This window comes from Ciconia boyciana, chromosome 27, assembly GCF_034638445.1.
Source record: "Ciconia boyciana chromosome 27, ASM3463844v1, whole genome shotgun sequence".
NCBI classification, from domain to species: Eukaryota; Metazoa; Chordata; class Aves; order Ciconiiformes; family Ciconiidae; genus Ciconia; species Ciconia boyciana.
The window spans coordinates 1020477-1041443 of NC_132960.1; the positions used below are offsets into that span (position 1 = coordinate 1020477).

Below are 20967 nucleotides of genomic sequence, written 5' to 3' on the forward strand. Positions count from 1 at the left end.
CGCACGGCTCCGGGCAGCCCCTTGCTGCCCTGCGTTGGGAGGTAGCAGGAATTTTCCAGCTGGAATTGAAGGGGTTTGCCTGGCTGTTTATTTAAAATTTGCCAAAAAAAAAAACCCACCCCAGTTTAACAATCCCGCTGGCGTTACACCCAAGCCACCCGCCCACAGGCTGTCCAGGGGTTACCAGGAGGCAAGCTCGCTCCCAGAGCTGAGCTGCTCCGGCTTGGAAGTGCTTGGGAAAGGACAGGATCGAGCCCACCGCCCATCCCAGGGCACCAAACCACAACCCTTTATCAAGGAGTAAAGAAGAACATCCCATCCCCTTCCCAAAATCTGGCAGCCCAGGCAATGACTTGGCCCTGGGGCCGAAGCCATCGCAGACCTGTTTTTCCCATCCCGTTTCCCAAAAGAGGAATAAAGATAATTTTTGCTTTAAAAAAACCAAACATACTCTCGAGTCACCCGCTGCCTTGATATCCAGGATGGGGTCAGAGTTTCTCGGGGGCCGTGGCAGGAGCTGCAGACAAAGCTGGAAAGGGAGGAGGGGCGAGCCCAGATGGCGGCTCCCCCTCCCCACCAGCACCTTCAGTCTGAGCCCATGGGGGACCCCAGGCCCCGGCGGATTTTCCCCTTGATCCGCTCACAACAGCCTCATTCACAGGAGGCTCTAATTAGGGAGAATTAGTGTGTGGGGGGTTGCGGTTGCCCTCCCAGCAAACAGGATTTCATAGGGATGCCAGACAGTTTGGAGTAAAATTGATCCTTCTTTGAAGCTGTGGGTTCGTGTGTGCGGAGACCCAGGGGGACGCTTCGGGGAGCTGCCCGCCATGCCCCCTCCTGCTTCCGATTACCGACCCCAGAGAGGGAGACCTGCTCTCAGCTGCTCAGCCCTGTGTGGGCTGGAAATCCCACTCTGCCACATCCTCGTCTCGCCTCTGCTACGATCAAGGCATCCACAGCGGACGGTGGAAGCTGCCTCTCCACGCCTAAGGGCAATATTGAACATTAAAGTTCGCTGAGCAGGATTCCCAGGGAGATTATTTTAGCTGTGGGTGAACAAGCCCCCCCAGACCCTTCTCCGAGGGCTGGGGGACTACAGGCTCTGCCAGTCTTGGCTCAGTTCCTACCCCTCTACGCCACAGCTAACCCTTCGCAGCAAACCACAAGAGACTCCAACACCTCACCTGAATAAAACAAACTTTTAATAATGTACAGCAGAAATCGACAGCCTTGTTTTATATTAAACAAAAGATTTCCTATATTACATTGTATTTACATTTGCATACTGAAGAGGTAAAGTGTCTAAGTGGCTATTTTACAGTCCATTTCTAATAAAATATACAAAACCAAACAAATAAAAGGGGCAGATAAGTACCAAGAGATCTGTTCTGAAGCCAGCGTACCACTGATTAACCCTGCGCCACAGACGAGAAGCACAAGCTCCGTACTCTGCCTCTCCCCAGCACAATTTGCCCTCGAGTATCTGACGTCTCCCCTCCTCGCTTTGAGCTGCTGCGGCGTCCGTCTCTTGTCCTGAACTCTCTGTAGTGTCGTGTTTTTTTCCACAGCTGCTGCAGCCACCTCTGAGCCGGGCACATTTCAGAGCCGGGCAGCGATTCCTATGTTTGCTACCAGTCAGCTAAGTAAGCACTGCACCTCCCTGGCACATGTTTGCATGAAAAGTGCTGTATAAATGCTACATAGTCAGCGTTCCCATCTCGGATCCTCCTCGGCTTTGACCATCTCGCGATGGCATCTCTCTACCAACAAGGCTTCTTCTGCAATCCTGCTTATAGGGGATAACCTGTCATCCTGCCCTCACCCCTTCTAACCTTATCCGGTCTGAAACCGCTCCGCTGTCTGCTGTTTGGTTTAGCGCTGAGGCAGATGCATGTGTGGCTACAGTTGGAGGGGTGGGTGAGTCAGTGCAAGTTACGTAGCTGATTTAGTGTCCTCGAGAAGCAGCCTGCACAGTTAACAGGGACGGGAGACTCGTACTCTGAAACGAGAGCTCGCAGTGCTCACGGAGGAGCGCGCGGCAGACGTACCTACCGGCGTGATGGGCTTTCCTATGGCAGTTTATTTCACAGTCGCTAAGACTTCCCAACCCGCCGGGATGGGCCATCGCCAGGGTCCTGTTACAGCAGCTGAAGAGTCTTTAGGGTATCTGTGAAGAGCCCACCACCTCGGTTTCTAAATGCAGAAGGGTTTGGTTAAGGGACGTACGGTACTGGAGACACACTGTAACCTCTGGCTGAGATACGAGTCAGAACAAATCGGAAAGGGAAGGGAAAGCTGTACATTCACAAAGCGTACACCCCACACTGCTCCATGAACCTGCCCGAAGTCTGCCGGCCCCCACGACAGCTCCGCGCCGCCCGGCCGCTAAACTCCACGGGAGGATGCAAAATGGCTCCAAACACAATGCAAAAACCACACTCCTCACTTTACACAAAGTCACAGACAAGATAGGGAGTCTGGGGGAAGACAGACACACGGACAGATACACAGACAGCAAGAACAGAGTGTTTAAAAAAAAAAGTTAACCCCGGTGGCCGGAGCAGAGATGAAACCTCACCTTACAGAGCAGGCGCAAGGTTTGAGTAGAAACAGTTCCAGTGTAAATCGAGCTGTGTGCATTTGGTTTTTTTCTTTTTTTTTTTTTTGCAGTGATTTCTTTACAAACAAACAGGTCAAGAGGTAATAATTATAGATTGTTTTTCTTCTCTTATAAAGAATTAACAATATTAAAAAAAGTTAAAATCCAGACCCTCCCATAAAATAATAATAAAAAAAATAATAATCAAAACCACTCCAGTTAAAAGTTATGGCTTCAGAGTTATATACCGTAGATACTGACCTAACCACCAAACAACCGGCGCTTCCCAGATTGCCTTTAGTGCTGCAATCAGCACGACAGACTCAGCCCTCAGCTACTTCCATTTTTGCTAGGCCCAGCTGTAGACAACAGTCAAACCAACTCTACTTCACCCTGATTCGGCATTTAATCAAAAGAAAATTCATGCAGTTCCCCCCACCCCACAAGTTATACACAGCCACTTCCAGATTATGAGATATTTATATATGTATATTAAAAAGATGGACATCAATTTCCAAACCCACACCCCGCTGTCAGATCCTGCCAAGCGCCGAGTGCCTCTCGGGGGGGTGCAGAGCACACCCAGGCACCCGGCCCCCTGCGGCTCAGGCCCCGACGAGTCTGCCCCACGCTGCCGAGCGCGCCTGCGAGGGTGCCTGGATGGTGGACTCGGGAATCGCATTCCTATGAGAACGGTCTCCTGCATTTCCCCACGGCCTGGTCTCCTTCCAGCCGGGCGCAGTGCCTGCTCTATCTCTGACATGCATCTCAGCTCCGTGGCATCTCTTCCCCCCCCCCCCAGGTCTCTCTTTCCACCCTACCAAGAATTACAAACCCCAGGGGCTCAAGACAAAAAGCCTGGATTCCAGGAGTGAAGTCAGTTCCTCATTTGTTTTGTCTTAAAAAAGGGAGGGGGTGGCAGTGAGGCAACCTGATGGGAAGTTCCTGCAGCCAGCGTACGGACAGCAAGGCCACAGCACCCATCGGAGAGCTAAGGATCTGGTTTTAAGCAGCCTGTCCAAGCTAGACAATGCTCACTACTCAACAAGGAGAGCACCAGCGCGCACAGCTCAAAAAAAGGACACTCTAGATTTGCACATGCACAGAAAGCACGAACAGAGATGAGCCACCCTACGGGCAGACACTGCACGTCTACGGAAGGAGATGAACAGGCACAGGGGACACGCGCACCTTGCGCATGCATACACCATTGCGCACACTGACAGCCAGTCAGATTTCTGTTTTTGACTTAGAATTTTTCAAGCTTAAGAAAAAGGAGGGAAATGGTTTCATGAAGCTGATCAACTGTTCAGGCTCAGCCTCTCAGAAGGGAGCACCATTTGTTTTGCAAATGCTTTTTCCGCATTAACATGCCAGTCCCTGGAAAAATCCTCAGAGTACGGCAAGAAAACCTTCCCTTTCCCTTCCCACTCCCAGCACCTAGCACCCCGGCCTCAAACACTGCCAACGGGTGCACCGCGCGCACTGAACTTTACAGGGATTTCCATTAAAGAAACAAGAGTTACGATCACGGCTGAGATCCCTCAGGTTAAGTCCCTCTCAAGTCTTCACGCTGTCAGGAGGTGATCATAAAAGGTTTCTGATTGTTTCATACCCAAGCAGGGAAGAGAGCAATTCAATAAGCTCCGTCACCCCACCTAGCAGCCTGTAGGTCATGCTTTCTGGTTGGTAGCAGTAGATTGGGCAGAAACACGAGGTAGGCCTCCCATCACACGTCTACTCTAGCATGGCAGCTTTTGTGCAGTTTCCTCCTGCTGGGGCTCAGAGCCTAGATTTTCACATCTTCCTGGACACTGAGCTGTGAGAGGGTTTTCTTAATGCGGAGGGCGGTGAGTCGAGCCGCTCCGTTGGCGTACCAGCACTCTCGCATCATCTTACCCATCACCCGTAGTGCCTAGGCAAGAAACAACGGCAGATGTCAGTGCTCTCCTCTCCCCTGACCCCAACTCCGTCTGCCAGGCTGCTGCTGCCTGTCTGGACACCGATATAGACCTCCACATCGCCTAAAATTGGAGCTCAACTTACAGTACTTACTCTTTACTCACCTTATCGAGGGGGAAGGGGATGCGAAGATGAAAGCAGACCTTACCTCGTAGCTTTGCCACCAGTTCGGGATATTAGGTCGTAATTTCTGATCACATACGACCTTCCGCATCTCCTCAATAGAAGGATCAGAGGGTACAAGGTCATAGTACGGAAGCTGATACTCTTCGTGGATACCTGAAAGGCAGAGAAGGGGAAATGCAAATCCCTGGGAGAACGGCTCATCGCCACAGCGCTCACTGAAGGCAGACCGATACTGCTTTGGACTACATGACTCATTGCTGAGATGCGCCAACACTTTGCAGTTATTTAGAACAGAAATGAAGAATCTGGGATTTGACTTTACAAGAAAAATTCAGGGAAATAAAATGCAGCTGCCCAAACTGGAACAGAGTCAGCGTGCTGCAATCAACACCTCCCAGCACAGGGGCAGGGTCATTGAATCTCGACCGAGCCGAAGGCAGCAGGACTGTCACATGCATGGTGGTGCTGCACTCCTGCCTGCACTCAGTTATACTGATTCGGGGGAAGAAAGTTACCCACCAAATCAGCATCACCACTTCCTTAAAATCCATCCAAAGGAACATCAGCCGCCAGTCAGAGCATTAACCCCCACTTCCCCACACGGGCCAGTCTTAACAGCAGTTGCAGGTCACTTCTGTTAACTCCCTCGGTTGCAACACGCATGGACGTATCCTCCCGCAGCCCTGTTCACCAGGGTCCCCTCAAACCTCACGAACACCTGATCAACAGAAACACTGAGGCCGGGAAACCCAGGAGCAAGCCAAGCCGATGGCACGGGCACACGAAGCATATTACCTCCTGCATTGCACCTTCGAGCAATCTCCCAGTAGACCAAGCCCAAGGCATAGATATCGGCACATTTAAATGAATCAAAATGCTTCATGTTAATGGTTTCATCCAAGACTTCGGGGGCCATGTATCTGCAGAACAGAAAAGAAACAGCGTGTTAATTTGGAGAGGGGATTCTCTGGAAGATAGTAAATGGCAAGTTTTCCCACGCAGCACTTCTCAGCAGACAAAACTCTGCTCTGCACAGCCTTAATCAGAACAGAACTGCGCCCCATGGTCTAATAGAGGGAACAAAATAACTCCAAAAGAATAGCAAGTTGGGAAAGAGGTAAAAACGTCCCAAAAGCACATCAGGATCCAGACAGCAGGCCCCAAAAGGCTTTTGAGAATGCCAAGCTTGTTGTCAAGTATTATATGAGCTCCCTGGTGCTGAGCTTACGTAGCTGGCCTACACCTCTCAGCTTGATGGCACCTGGAGACAAAGGTACTGACGTCCCTTCAAGATCAATCTGGGCACAATGCTCACACTCTGCGAGACACTTGGAAATGCTTAAGATAGAGAATTTCACCACTGCTCAACCAGCAGCTCAGGCATTTGCTAGTCACACTCTGACGCCTTTGAATGCTGGCCAAGAACACCGTTGTCCTACCGTTTGGTTCCAACCCTTTGATTCGGTGCAATATCAATCGTATCCGTAACCGAATCATGCCGGACGGCCAGACCAAGGTCAGCGATAGCACACGTGCCATTCTTCTTCACCAAGATGTTCTTGGATTTCAAGTCTCTGTGAGCAATCCCAGGCTTTCCTAACAGAGCAAAATAAAAAGAAGCAGGGGTCAAGGTCTGGTGAAATCTGTTAGTCAAACTGGCACAGAGGCAGTACCGGATTTCAGGGCGTTAGTTAAACTCTCCGTGTTGCAACACATTTTCCTGTTTGGATACACTTCAGCGCTGAAGAACAGAGCACTGCTGACAGCCTGTGGTATGCAAAGGCTCTGCTTAGGGTTCGGAGGCACTGCTGATGCAGTAGCATCCAGAGGCCTCAAGAGGGACGTAAACTCCATCATCCCAGGCATCAGACACGTTGATGTGGATGTAAGTTTATAATTCTGCTGCTGCCTGCGTTAACATCCCACCCAAGTAGCACCAATTTTAGGATGGGGATGTGAAATGGTGATATAACTGCCAGGAGCTAGCGCAAGGCTGACCCACTTTGCAGCCAGCCAAAGCAATCAGTCTATTTCTGGTCAATACTGACCAGATGAATCCAGGCTGACTCAGCCAATGTTTTCTGTGCAGCACATCAATCCCCCTCATCAATTCTGCTTTATTCTCCTCTCAAGAATTCCCAGCACCTTTTCAAACTTTGCTCTTACCCTGAGTACCCACAATCTCCATGTGTAGATGGGCCAGCCCGCTAGCAGCAGACAGGGCGAGCTTGATCATCCCCTCGATAGTCACGGTGTATCGATTAAGGTAGTCAAAGAGAGATCCGTGCTCATGGTAATCAGAGACAAGCCACAGCTGAGTCCACGTTCCATTATCTGCAGCAGGAAAGAGACTGCGCTCAGACAGATACAACGCAGGGACAGCACACAACCATCGAGCATTTTGCACCCTATCTTTTTGGTACAGAGGAGAGCTGCTGGGTAAGGCTGCAGCAGCTCAACAGCCAACCTGGGGGCAAATAAGGTAAAGAACTTTAAGGCAAAACACGACTTTGTAAGGTACAGCTAATGCACCATTGCGCCTCAATAGCAGCAGTAATTTTACCATCTTTTGGCGAGAAACATTCAAATATGTAGCTATTTGAACAGCATGCTGACAGTTTTCTTTAACCATTTATTGTAAATGCAGCTCCCAAGAGCAGGCTGTACACTGGTGAAGTCTCTGCTCTGAGGACTGAGGCACTTTTTACCTTTGTTATCTGCAGCAATAAATCCCAGAATGTTCTCGTGTCGCAACATAACGGTTTGATATATTTCCGCTTCCCTAAACCAGGAACGCTCCTCACGTGAAGAGAAGATTTTTACAGCTACGTCACCTCCACGCCACCTGCCACGCCACACTTCCCCGAAGCGGCCTTTACCAATGATCTCCTGAAGGACAATTGTCCGAGCCACAGTCCGTTGGACAAAAAGCGGCAAACCTACGGACAAGAAATTGGAGGAATGAATGTCTGTTGCAGCAAAAGAAACTCCTGAAACCTCAGAGTCTGAAGTAGAGCATCATCAAACCTAGAAGGCTCTACATTTGATAACAACCAGCAGCCTAAGCAAGACACAAACCAGCAAATGGTGGTAGCTCCTGCGTAGGACGTGGCATTTGGCCGCTCGGGCAGCATCTGCGTATCACTTTGAAGTAGCTTGCAAACCGCCACTGATAGGCACAGAGCAGTTGGGGAACTCCTGCTCTATGGCAGATCAAAGTAACTTTAGCCTGAATATGCAAAGAGTGGAACTCGTTGAAGACAGACTCTGCTAAAAAGCAGTAAACCCCCAGAACTTCTCTTAAGAAAGGAGTCCTAACATAGCTGCCACCTCTTACGTAAGCCACAGAGCTCACCTGCTGAGAGTGTGTACAGAAGAGATCCCAAAACATTTTATATATAGCAGATGTGGTGCTAAAGGTTTATTCCCTGGTCAAATATGAGGTGGTTATATTCTCTGCCTCTGTGGATTATCCTACGGTTTCCATCTGCTGCAAAATTTCTTTTTTTTTTTTTTTTTTTTTTTTTAACCTAACTGCTTTCATAGTTCAAAGTCACAAATAAAACTATGACTTCCCTATCTATTCTGGGGATCATTTCTTTTAAGTGCTACAGAAGCGAATGCTGCACATTGTCCACTTCGGAAGACCCAAGGATTCTTTGGGATGAAACAGGCTGTGCAAATGCAGTATTTGCACACTGTAAAATTTTCAGCTGCTGGGATCTTTCCCATTTTCCTGCCAGCTTTGATGCAGGTGACATCCTGCATCCTCCTTTGAAAGGCAACAACCCACAGTTAGCAGCTAATGTCTGTTTCCAACCCAAATCCAGTTCCAGGGCTAAATTTGAAATAGATGTAGCTGTTTGAGTTATCCTCTTGCAGAAAAGGAGGAAAGCTACACAAAACTATTTTTACACATCAGCAGTTAAGGAGGAGTTGAACTATTGCTCTTACCTAGCCTAAGCACTGAACGCTGACACGGGGCCGTGGTTACAGCTTCTACTGCATGACCGAATTTAAAACACGCCCTCTGCATTACTCATGACAAGGCAACCTGAACAGGCTGACGATGCAACAGCCTCGCAGCCGTGCAAAGCTGTGGCAACCAGGAGCCCAGAACAGACTATTCCATTACAATTACAAGTTCTCATTCGTCATTTCCACTCATATCTTAATACCTGAGCCAGAGCCAGAGGTGGAGAGATCGTAGACTAGATCTTGCAAGGTCTTATCCTTCGACAGGCACATTTCACAAGAGGGGTCTTCCATGTCCAGCCGCTGACGATTGTGATAGACTCGTTGGTGGTGATGAAAAACAAAGACTACTATGATCATGACGACAAACACAAGGAAGACAGGTCCGGCAATCACCGCCACTAGCTCCACAGGACCCCAGCTTGACGGGGGTTCGTTGTCTTTCAGGTGTCCTTGACAGTAAAGGGAGGAGAAAACCAGACACTTTTAGAAAATTATCACTCCTTCACAAGCGTTCTTTAAGGACTTTCTTCTTGTGTTTTAATTATCCTCTCAGAGCCTGGACAATTTTAGCTTGCTGTTCCAGGATGGTAGAGGACACATCAAATAACAGCGTTAATATGGGACTGATCAAGTCATCAGGCAGGCAAACTACAGCTAAAACCCCCAAAGAAGATGGTGCTTCATTTGTGGGATCAGGGATTATTGGAACTTGCTATTTAAAAGAAGACGGGAGCCTGTTCTGGGCTGAATTTGCTAGAACAGCCTGCATTTTACCTTCCAGAGAAAAAACATCCAGTCAGTAAGGACTCATTTCTCCCTCTTTCCCCTTCTCCCTGTAACAACCAGTGAAGACTCATACCTGAAGACAACAATTATTTGTCTTTTTGAGAACAGATAAGACTTCCCCACTGCACCCCAGGAAAATGGATACTGCAGTCTTCATACGACCCACTAAATAACAGCCCAAAGCGGAGAGTAACGAGGTATGAGGAAGTACTGCGTGCCCTCTCTGTCCCAGGAATTAGAAAGAAGCAGACATTTCCCACACCCTCACTCAAAGGCAGGGCTGCTTCCTCTTCGCGTATTCAGGATCCAGGCACCCCTCCACCCCACACACTTTACTCTGAAGCTGCTGCCACGTTTCCATACTCATGGCTCATCACTGAAAAGATGTGCAGGCCTAGAAGAAGGAAAGCCACACTATCTGATAAAAGGCAGGCTACAGCACAACTCAGCGCCAGAAAAGGGATGCAAGCTGTGCCCAGGGAACACGCACCATCCTCAGGCCACTGCAGGCACAGAGCATAAGCAGCATAAACTGATATTTAACTGCAGAGGAACATTGGTGCTGCTGCTTTCAAGGAGCCTGTGAGGATACCAGCAGCGGGGCTGATAAGGTGAGAGGAGTCTCATAATATGGAGCTACTGAGTGCAGTAAAACTGCAAAAAACCCCAAACTTTGGAAGCTTCTCCTACCCTAAAGTACAACCTCATCATCTGGTGACATTGTGTCAGCCACAGGGGAGTTCAAGCAACTTCGCATTTTAATTTGAAGTAGTTTGTTATTATTTCCACTTAAAGGAAATAAACTTAGTGCTCAAGTTCACACAGCAACCTAAGGGAAGGAGTGAAAACAGGGTCGAGAACTCCTTATTCCCAATCCCAAATAGACAGCTTCTCTCCTCCCCACTTCAAACGGACGATTTATTTAGCTCTCTACTCACCACTGGGAACCATTAAATCAATTTTGTTGCAAAAATCAGAGTAGCAGCAGTGCGTATTACGCAGATCTTCTGAACTCAGACAATAGAAGGGTTTCCCAGCAGGAATCAGTTTTGCTTCAGGAATGCAGGTCCGAACGTGATGTTTAACACCATCCAGGTTGAAGACTGAGACCATGCACGCGCCGTCCGTTTCACACGTGGAGTTTGCTTGTTTGCAGTCGGAGCACAAACATGTCAAAGCTGCAGAAATCGAAACAAGACCACCTCCTTAAAACCCACCAGAGACCAAATGCTCAGAGAAGAGAAAAGTTTCTTCTTTAAATTTCCCATTTCAGAGGGAACAGGCCATTCTTCGGCTCAGGAATTAGACTTTAGGAACAGAACAAGTCATGCTCAGTATTTCAGACCCGTAATAACCCAACTGAAGCACAAAATACAACGTGGAAGCAGAGGAGCCCTTCCAGAAGATGACTGCCCAGACAGCCCTTTTTCCTGCCCCTGTTGCAACCACTAACAGAGATGATCCAAGTCATCCCTGCAAACCAGGCTAGATTTTACCAAGATCCACTCCCAACCCAACCTAGGGTCAGAATTCAAATTGAAAACAACAATTACTCAAACTGACAGACTTGATTTCACCTGGACTGCCTGTCCAGGCTTCCTCAGCTACGCCAAAGACGAGCTGCCCATTCTGGGTTAGCGAGGGACGACCACCCCAGCTCATGGGAGACAACAAGCAGTTGGCAGATGCCTAAACAAAACCAATTCAAACTGACTACACAAGCCAAGCGTGCTACACCCAACTAGATCAGTCACTTATTTAGTAACTGCCTTCCTGATCCGAGACACTACCTTGGGTCAAATACATTCCTGGCTTTTTGCCTGCTTGCCGTGTAGATTATTTGGGTAAAGAACGAAGGAGAAACTCCAAGGCAGATTCCCACATTTTTCCGCCTCCCAGCTGTCATTGTGCTTTTCTCAAGCTGCCTGAAAAACTGTAAGCAAATCCCCAGGCATCGCCATCCTTGGGAACAAAGAGCGAATACAACAATGTCAAGAAGAAGGGTGGGGCTTGTTTAGCAGCACGCAGTATTTTCTTCAGCTTTCATCAGATCTTTCAGCCTCCCTGGAGGGATTCAGAAACATGTACTTACCCGCTGCTGAAATGGTCTTTCAGGTAGAGAGAGTCTGAAGAAGTGTTTTAAAAGATACAAGCGCCACAGTTAACTCTTCCCCAGTCCGACAGCTAAATCCTCTACGTCTGCTTGCATGCTCCTGGTCTAAAGACACACACCAAAGTCACTATCAACACTCGTGCGTGTGTCACACACCTTCCTGTGGGGCAAGGGAAATGCCGAGCCCTCAGCCATACCATCTCTGGCAACCAGCAGATTTAAGGAGCATCAGCATTCAAGGATATTCCTGGCACTGGAAGAGCCTCTTGCTCCCAGCCAGCACACCGTCCAAAGCGCAGCGGAGAGTTACGCTGCTGGGGGCACGTTACCTTGAGCTTAACTAAAAACAAGCAGGTCCTGATCAACTTCAGGGTTCGTTTAGGAGAAAGACACCCATTCTGCCGTATCTCCAGTGTCCTAGGTAAATCAGTTAGGCTAATTGCATTACTATTCACTTAATTCTCGCTGGACACTGCGCTCTTCATTTCCTAGCTGTTGTTTGTGAGCTGCTTAACAGCTCGAAGGTGGGCTGCAGTATTTCAGACAGGCTAAATGCAGATGCTGGTGAGTTTTGAACCAACAGATTCAAAACTGCAGAAGCACTAAAAAGCCAGTAAAACCCAGAAGAGCTGTTAAGTGAGACATCTTTAAAAAGCATCATGAGCAAATGTAGCTTATTACTGTGTGCTTAGCACAGGCCAAGGAAAAGGGACATAGAATAGAAAATGGACAGGGAAGACCCTGAGACTGAATGATATTGAGAAGGGTTGAGAGCACTGTACCCATCAATTATGCTGCTTTTAAGGGGAAACTTTATAATGAAAGGAAAAATACCCACTAATGTTCAACTTGACAAACAGCCCCGAGTACACTGTTTTCCAGTGGTCAACAGAGCATGGAAAAGACAATTCTTCTGAAAAATACGCACACTTGGGGGAACAAAGGTTGGTTATAATGGAGTTTTTATGAAAACATGAGAAAGGAAAGAGCAGCCAGGGCACATTCCTACCTTCATACTTAAAAGGAAACAGCATTTTAAAACATCTCCTTTAGTATTTTATCAAAAAATCAAGGTAAAAATTAAAAACATTTAAACCACACACATTTCACCACGTAGGCTCTTTTCAACTTGATTTAGATATAGCAAAACTGAACTTTGTTCCTGTTAGACTCAGTTCTAAGGTCTCAAGCCCACGATTTAGGCTATGGCAGTTTCACTTCCAGAAGCTCAGAACTAAACAGAACACTTCAACACACTAATAAGACTGGTTTTGTAAACTTCTTACTGAAGTATCTGGCCTGAAACTAAGAATCCTTTTGAGAAGGAAAGCAGAGGAGCTGGTTGTATGTGCTCAGTTTCATTTGTAGAGTTAAAAAAAAAAAAAAAATCAGTTTACCTGCAAGGTATGATACCAGAGCCCCCGTGCACAGGGACAGAGTGAGAAGATCCTTATCTGTTCTGTGCAGAAAGCAGAAGTTTCCTGCTAAGGAAGGGTATGCCCCACAGAGGCCTCATTTCACCTCGTGGTTGTGTCAGCTGATGTTCCCCCTTTGAGACAACTGCTCTTTTTTAAGAGCAACTTTTACAGTTAGTACCTCAAAAAACCCTACGGTAAGGGGAGCAGCGTGAACAAAGAAAACTAAACCTTCGGCACGTGTATGTACTTCTGGTACACCTTTCATAAGAGACCCTCAAGGGGCTTTCTAGATATTCCAGTCCCTAACCTCTGGGCTGCAGGTAAGCACTCAAATTTTAGGAAAGATGGTCAGATCCCTGGGTAGAAGCTGAAGTCCAGCTCCAGCCTCCCTCATGCAGCCAGGAGTTGACTCTGTCTTTATTTTTATTATGAAAAAGCCCAGGATATATGTCTACCGTTGCTACAGCCATATCCTCCCTAAGCATCACCTACCACCGGCTGCCAGCGCTGCAGCGAGAAGGGCCCCAACTCCTGCAGGCACCGGCTGTGCCAGGGAGGAAAGGCCTGTCTGCACCGGGGCTCGCCGGGAACCGGAGAGCTTCCGGCAGAGAGAAGACTTACAGGGCAACCCATGCGGGTCCAGTATTTCAAGTTTGATTAACCAGAGGGGAAAATTCTTCTCATATCAGTAACACCAGAAGCCAGGAAAAAGCTACTGTTCTTTCCCCTTGGGTGGGGGGTCAGAAAATAGACAGGTATGCAGAACTCCCCGCCAGGCATCTCTCAGGTGCTCCTGAGAGCAGCCGGGGACGCCTGGGCAAAGCAAATGGAGACAGGAGTGAATAAAAGCATTTTTCATGCCAACAGCATTCTTTTTATTCGGGAAGAAAAGCTCCTATTGAGCAAAACATATAATCTACTTAATAAAAGAAACTGACTGGGCTGAAGAAAATAGATGGGGCAAAGGAAAACAAAAGAGCAGTTCACACAGCTGGGGCAGCGAGTTCCCCTCTCGCAGAACGCCTGGGGATGAGTCTGCATAGAAGGTGCTACAGAAGTTGGCAGCAGAGTCTGCTCTATCTGCTCAGCGCACTCTTTCTGACATTCTGCTCAGAGACAAACCCAACCCTTTAAAGAAGCTGTTTAAACAAGCCTAACATTAAGCTGCAGATCCTCAGAATGAAAGCTTTGTTCTCACTCAAGAGATGGATCAGGTTGGTATTTATACTGAAGCAAACCCGCGCCACGATTTAATCCAAGGCAAAGCGCAGGCGGTCGTGACATCAATCGCAGGAGCGAGCCGGCCCGGTGCCGGTCCTCACCCCTCTTCCTGAAAACCAGAGCGGTCAGTCAGCACTGCCAGAAGACAAACTCTCCTTGATCCTCGACTAACGCAGCCCAGGGCTCGGCTGCTGGGCCACGTACTCCTTTAAGTGACCACCCTGAGCCCAAGAGGTGCTTCTGCTCGCCGCGAGGTACCAGCGAGGTTCACGGGTTACAGGCGGCAGCAGGATTGCTCCTGGCAGGAACCGGGGGCACGGAGGTATTAGCATCCCTTTGCATTAACTACAGCAGAGAGGAAAACAAGAGAAGGCCCTCTTGTACCAAATTCCCCCATTAAAGGTGATGTTTATTTACAAAATGAATCCAAACAAACAGGTGGGGGTCCGTGGATTAGAGCTCTAGGCTCCAGGGAGACTAAAACATTAAGCTCTGACAGTCAAAGAACATTTATTTTTTTTCAGCAACTATCTGAGCTCGTTTTGCACGTATTTATTCTCGCACAGGATTGCATGTGTCAAGATGTCTCTGCAGCTAGACAGGGGAAAGTTTCACAGCAAAATCTAATGTAATGGTGTTAACCACCTTTTGGAATACATTTTCCAAAATCTCCTGAAGCTGTGCTATGTAAGATGACATCTTCTCAGGGCTAAATGCTACCTGATCAAGATGTATTAAGATAATTAACCTGAAGATGATCATTGGTAAAATTGCCAATAACCACCCACGTATTTACCAGATAAACAGATTTTTGCAGAGATTGTAAGCTGCTGTTCTTTTTCAACAGTTTCAATCGAGGCTGGAAGAACAATGATTCCCCTGACTTCTGAGCCTTTATAAGGCTCTGGAACAGGAGCTGCAATTTATTATGCCTCTGTACAGCACCTAACTTAATGAGACCCAATCTGGTAGTGATGTTTTAATGCTGCAGCAGCATAATGTTAGCAAGAGAAATGGAAAACAATTGGGTTTGTACCTCTGCTGTTTCTTCAGATGCTATAATGAAGAGGGACATGTGTAAACACGCTTGGAAGAAAAAAATACCTTTCAGTGTTTCGCTACATGCTGTGCCGAAATAAGTAAAGAATAACCTTTATCACAGAGTGTTTTGCCCAAGAGCAAGGAAGGTTAGGAAGAAAATCCATTCCCTTGTGGCAAGGGAGCGGAGGTCTGTTCCAGAGTCCCTTTGTGCTCCTCGTTCAACTATACCACCCCAAGAACAGTGCTTCAAGACAACACCCAGGGCTTCATTTTCAAAAGGCAGGGATGAGGACACTCAAAGCCATCTGATGAAGACTTTAAAAACAAAGATTTACTTTCCATTATATTCACCTTGATTCTTCTGCTGCCTGGCATCAACAACTAGGATCCCTACATCCCTCTCTAGGATATGTGTGAGTCCAAAATGCCTGCCTTGTATAGCACACCAGTATCTTCTCCAAGCCCCAGAGTCAGCTCACCTACACCCACCGCCTCCAAAATCAAGTGCAAGGCCAGTTCTGGATGCTCACACTGCCCCTGTTTCCTTACGAAAGAGCTGAAGAAACGAGTACAGATTTGTTCTTCTGTAGATACAGTACCACCACCTCGAATATCTTTCCTACATCTCGCTGCCCCATCAACTTCTCCTCCTACTTTCGGATCTCAACATCTCTTTTGCTCCTTGCTGGTGCTTATGAAATCTACTGACCCACTGCTGCTAAATGAAACAGAGTTAAAATTAGCTGCAAAGTACTATGAAAAAAGCACTTTCATGCAAGTCATCCAGAAACTAAAAATTATACTAGGATATTTAAAGTTGGAAACAAGAATCCCAACTTTTTCAAGCTGGCTGCAGTCCTCTGGCACAGGTTGAACCTGACATGAACACATCGTGGCTGACTAGAAAACATATACTAAATGGAAAAAAAAAAAAGGCAGGAAGAATGTGCTCTCACCTTTAAAGTGAAGAACCTTCCCTGCATCTACTCAAGTAACACAAAAGGAGAGCTTCTAAATGAATTTTAAATAAGCGAATTGACAGGAGGCTCATTATTAATAGGTTAATTAGAAGAAGCCTCGACATTGCTGCTACTGTCGCTCTTCAACTCAGAAAACAGACACATGGCTCTGAACTCCCTCTCCAGGCTCTGGTCTGACACCTAGTTTGTGTTTTAACTTGTTAGGAAACCAGTTTAGGAGCCACCCATACCATACCAGTACTGTGGAAGAAAGTCCTGCAAACCAGCCGCATGGCAAGGCAGATGCCCAGGTCATTATTGATGGCTTTCAAGACTTAAAGCCGATGCTGTGTATTCCCAGGCAATTGGCACATGCTTTTTCAGAGTCTAAATCACAAGTTGTTTAATGTGTAGTCTATATTCCGACACCCAGCAGTCCACAGGTTACTTCCAAAAAGCCCACAGAAAGCAGCAAACGCTAGAAAACCAAGCCTTTGTCGAGAGGCTTTAATGTGCAGTGAAGTCTGCTTTTCTGATGAAAAAAAAAAAAAAATATGGGTCCACAATCAATGAGAAGGGAGGCTGGAAAGCCAGTGGCTTCAATAATGAGGACAAAAGAGGTCTCCCACCCCATACGACTGCTCACACACGAGGGTCTGACTCTACAAGCTCAGCACCAGCGAACGTTTCATCCCTGTAATACCATCGCAGCGTTCTCCCTCGAGACAAGCAATTCCTCCTCAGTCTGCTCAGATAACCGCGCTGGCTGTGTGGTGGAGAGCATATTTCCACTGGTCAACACCCAGTGAACTTTGCCTGCTGTTAAGAGAATTGACGTTTTACTTCACTCCTTTCGCAATAGCGATTTCCGGAGCATCCACTACTGGCAGCGGATGGCGTACCCAGGGAAAAAAAAATCCGAGCTGTCTGGCCAAGGAGTTGAAGGAGTTCAAGAATGCTTGTTGGACACTGTTTTTAATTTCCAGTTAGAGAAGTCTTTCTTGGAAAGTTGTAAGATATAAACTTAGGAGTTTGCCTGATTTAACCGGGTAAATATTTCAAGCAGGTGTTAATAATAAAACCTGCTGGCTCAAGATTGCTCCCCACAGTATTCTTTTGCTTTATTTCAAGCTCACAAACAAAGCCTACCTACAACCACCCCGTAACCATTGCTGCAGAGGCACCTTTTTTTTTCCTTTTTCTTTTTTTTAAAGGAAGGAGTGGTGGGGGGGTGTTTTCTACTCTGTTTACCGACACACACAGAGGTTCACAGCTCCCAAGCACTGCAGGAATTATGATGTTTTTCCAGCCTACCCTGAAATAAGCAGCTGTTAAGATCTCTTGTACAAAGCACAATAGTAAGGGCAGCCCTTGCTGGCTGAGGAAGCACACCAAGCATGCAGCATGGCTGCTCAAGCAGCAAACAATTCCCAGGGCTAGGGTCCCTATTCCCTGCCATCCTGCTCCCCAGCTCCACAAACACAGCTCCCTCACGCCCTTGAAGCCAGGCTGAGCTCGCACCTTTTACCGGACAGTGCGAACAAAAACGTACAGCACATACTGAGCGGAAACAATAGCCAGCCATACAGAGCCCAATATCAAAGGCACTGATAGTCGGCCGAGTTTCCAGGAGATACACGCAGTCAATTGGCCCTTTCCTGTGTATTTATTTATTTTTTTTTTTAATAAACACCAGCTGTATATAAAATGCGAAGTGAAAGTCTGAGAGCAGACGTGCACTGAGTCTCATTTGGTCCTGCTTTGCCATTTATCACAGAAAAGCTGAAACACCTTCCTAAGGCTGGATTTTACTTTAGGTTAAAACAAAGCCCAGCCACTCTCCCCTAAAGCACATTTGTATTACCAGATTCAACAGGACTCACAAATACACCCCTAACCTACTGCCCTAGTGGGGTTTAAAGCCATTTTCTGTAGCTAACAAGTCCAGATCTGCACGCACAAAGTTATTACCTTCTGACAGTCGGTTGGTAATACATAACACGAACGGCGAGAGGATTGGGGAGGAGAAAAATGTTTCAGTGCGAGAGGATTGGGGAGGAGAAAAATGTTTCAGTGCGGTTCCTGTTGGAACAGGTACCTGCGTTACACAAGCAGCAATCACCCCCGATAGCCACAGAGAGACGGATCGCACGGCAAAGCCTCGGATGCTGGAAAGGCCACTGCCACCGGCCTGTCCTCTGTCCCTGCCAAGAGGTGCTCAGAGGATGTGTCGGGCCCATCCAGCTCTGGGGAAAAGGGACAATCTCTTTAAAAGCACGAAGCTGATCCCTCTCGCTCTTCCCCCAGGAAGTGGCAGCGGTTGCACCCCCCCAGGTAAAGAAAAAGGATTGCCACAGAACAAACAACCGAAACAAAGAGTTTTCCCTCACTCACCTCCCTCCAAACAAATATTTACAGTTGTTACAATCCAGAAGCGCAGGGTTTTAGAAAGGTTTCCTTTAAAAAAACCCCCACAGATTCCAAGAGCCTATATATTAAGCACACACTGCAATCTCTGGTGCACGGGGGGCTGCCGAATCCCCCTCTCAGCCGGGTCAACAGGCCAAGGGGAAGAGGCCACGAACTCCAGGAGGTCTGATGGAGGCTCAGCAACAACATGGTGGCACTTCCCACCCTGGGGCCGATCCACCCTCCCAGTGCCTGCCCCACACCGAGCCCCTGCTTCCTGGGGCTGCAGAAACCCCCAGTGACCCACACGTCCAGGCCCCCAACACACACAGACCCCCCCCCCCCCCCAGTTCTTCCTCACTCTGGGAAAAGCCCATAAATTTCAGTTCCCTTCGTTATCTCCTGAAGACAGGCTGGAAGACTCCCAGTTCTCTTCCCAGCCAAAGCCAAGGCGAGCGTCTGTCTCCTCGGAGCATCCCCATCCGCACACCGGGAGGAGGCCCCGCTCTCCGGCCCCCATCCCCAATTCCTGCTGCCGCCCCTCCAGACACACAGCCTTCCCTCCGTGGAGGGTACGGCCCCCCCAGACAAGCTCAAGGGTCCCCTTCTCACCACCCACCCCGGCAAATGCTCCCCTGCGAGCCCCCCCGGCCAGCCTCGACCCCCGCCCCGGGGGCTCGGTGCTACCCAGCACACCGGGGGCCTAACCCTACACCAAGTCCTTGATGCTTCCAGAGACCCCCCCCACCCCATGGATCCCCCCTGTGCCTTCTCCCCACCCCGAAACACCCGCCTCTGTCCCCCAGGACCCCCTGCCCACAGCCCCCCAGGGCCGCCTGCCCGCACCCCCACCCCAAACCCCTCAGGGCCCTCCCTGTAGCCTAGAGGAAACCTCCAGCCCCCAAACCCTCTCGCACCCCCTTTCCGCCCCTAGATCCCCCTAAAACCTCACCCCCGACCTCACCCCCCTCACCTGCCCCACAGGCCCGCCCGGGCCGAGCTCACCCCGGGCCCGGGCTCGCCCACCGCTCCCCTCAGCCCCCGCATCGCCTCCCCCTCGGTTCCCCTCATCGATCCCCGCTTCCCCTCACGATCCCCCCCCGCTTCCCCTCAGCACCCCCCCCACCCCGGTTCCCCTCACGGCGCCGGGCGGGGGCGGGGCGGCGCGCCGCCATGTTGTGCCCGGTGCGGGCCGGGCCCGGGGGCCACCACTTACCACGGGCCCCGCCGAGCACCCCGGCCAGGAGCAGGGCGAGCAGGATGGCGGCGGCGGGGGGCGGCGGGGGGCGGCGGGCGCGGGGCGGCGGCGGCAGCGGCGGGGGGGCGGCCATGGCGAGCGCCGCGGCCTCGGTGCCGAGCGGCCGCCAGCGCCTGCGGGAGGGGCGAGCGCCGGCGCGCGGCCTGGGGGCGGGGCAAGCCTTAAAGGGGACGGCCCGCGCCTCGCGTCTTACAGGGGAGGGTCCGCCAGTCGCGGGTCGGCCGACAGGGAACTGGAGTAGGGGGGGGTGCGTGGAGTGGGGTGCGTGGAGTGGAGTGGAGTGGGGTGCGTGCGTGCAGGACTTGTGCGTGCGTGTGCAGGACTTGCGTGTGCATGCAGGATTTGTGTGTGTGCATGCAGCTGTGCACGTGTGTGCATGTATGCAGGGGGCGTGGGGGCGTGCAGGTGTGCACGCGTGGGGGGCACACCCAGCACGTGTGTGTGTGTGCACCGGGAGCTGTGCAGGGCAGGCGCAGCGCGCTCTCCTGCAGCCTCTTGGGGGGTGTGCAGGGGGTGTGCAGAGCGTGAGTGTGCGCGGTGTGCGTGCGCAGCGTGCGGTGGGTGCGCGGTGTGCGTGTGCGGCGTGCGGTGTGCGTGCGGTGGGTGTGCGCACTGGGTGTTCGTGGTGTCTGTGCGGTGCCGGGGTGCGGTGTGAGGCCGGCAGGTGCAGGCAGCGCAGGCAGGGGACTGTGAGCCGCAGGCCTGGGGCAGCTGGTGCGTGGTGGGGACTGAGCCATGGGCACCCCAAGCCCTGCCCTGCGCAGCCCTACGTACCCCTCACCCCGGTGCCAGCCCTGCTGAGGGCCAGCAGCTGCCCTTTGCTGACCAGTTTCTCCCAGTCCGTAACTGGGAGCGGTGCACAAGGGCAGGATGAGATGAGCCCGGGGTGGCCGCAGTGATGTGCCGGGCTGCGCCGGGAACACACAGGGATGTTCCGGGAAAGGCCAACGTCCCATGGGGACCAGAACCCCCCAGATGGCCACGCTGCCCCAGGCCAGCTCCCCTTTCATCCCGGGGGGCTTCGCCCTCGCCCCCAGACTATCAGCAGTGCAAACCCCAAGAAGCAGGAGGGCCGGCAGCCGCAGCCGCCCCGGTGC

General features: G+C 50.0%; 1 protein-coding gene across 2 annotated transcripts; it reads right to left on the bottom strand.

Annotated features, from left to right (window-relative positions):
- Positions 1-1183: 1183 nt before the first annotated feature.
- On the bottom strand, positions 1184-19986 carry ACVR1B (activin A receptor type 1B). Of its 2 annotated transcripts, none has more exons than XM_072847193.1 (9): positions 19829-19986; positions 10390-10629; positions 8866-9114; positions 7396-7626; positions 6854-7021; positions 6127-6283; positions 5483-5607; positions 4710-4840; positions 1184-2193 (listed from the first exon to the last, which is right to left on the bottom strand). In XM_072847193.1, exons 1-9 carry the CDS (start codon positions 19941-19943, stop codon positions 2080-2082), a joined length of 1530 nt encoding a protein of 509 aa, XP_072703294.1. In that variant the 5' UTR covers positions 19944-19986; the 3' UTR covers positions 1184-2079. The 2 variants fall into 2 exon arrangements, with proteins under 2 accessions (XP_072703294.1, XP_072703293.1); XM_072847192.1 differs by having other exon boundaries at positions 1184-4514.
- Positions 19987-20967: the final 981 nt, after the last annotated feature.

What these genes read in the sequence shown, in the direction of transcription:
- ACVR1B (XM_072847192.1), bottom strand. Translation starts at nt 19,943, where the DNA reads ATGGCCGCCCCCCCGCCGCTGCCGCCGCCGCCCCGCGCCCGCCGCCCC. An exon ending in TGATTTAATGGTTCCCAGTG is followed by an intron (nt 9,115 to 10,389) that starts GTGAGTAGAGAG and finishes TTTACTGTCAAG; the next exon opens with GACACCTGAAAGACAACGAA. An exon ending in GGAGATTGTGGGTACTCAGG is followed by an intron (nt 6,284 to 6,853) that starts GTAAGAGCAAAG and finishes TTGCTCTGTTAG; the next exon opens with GAAAGCCTGGGATTGCTCAC.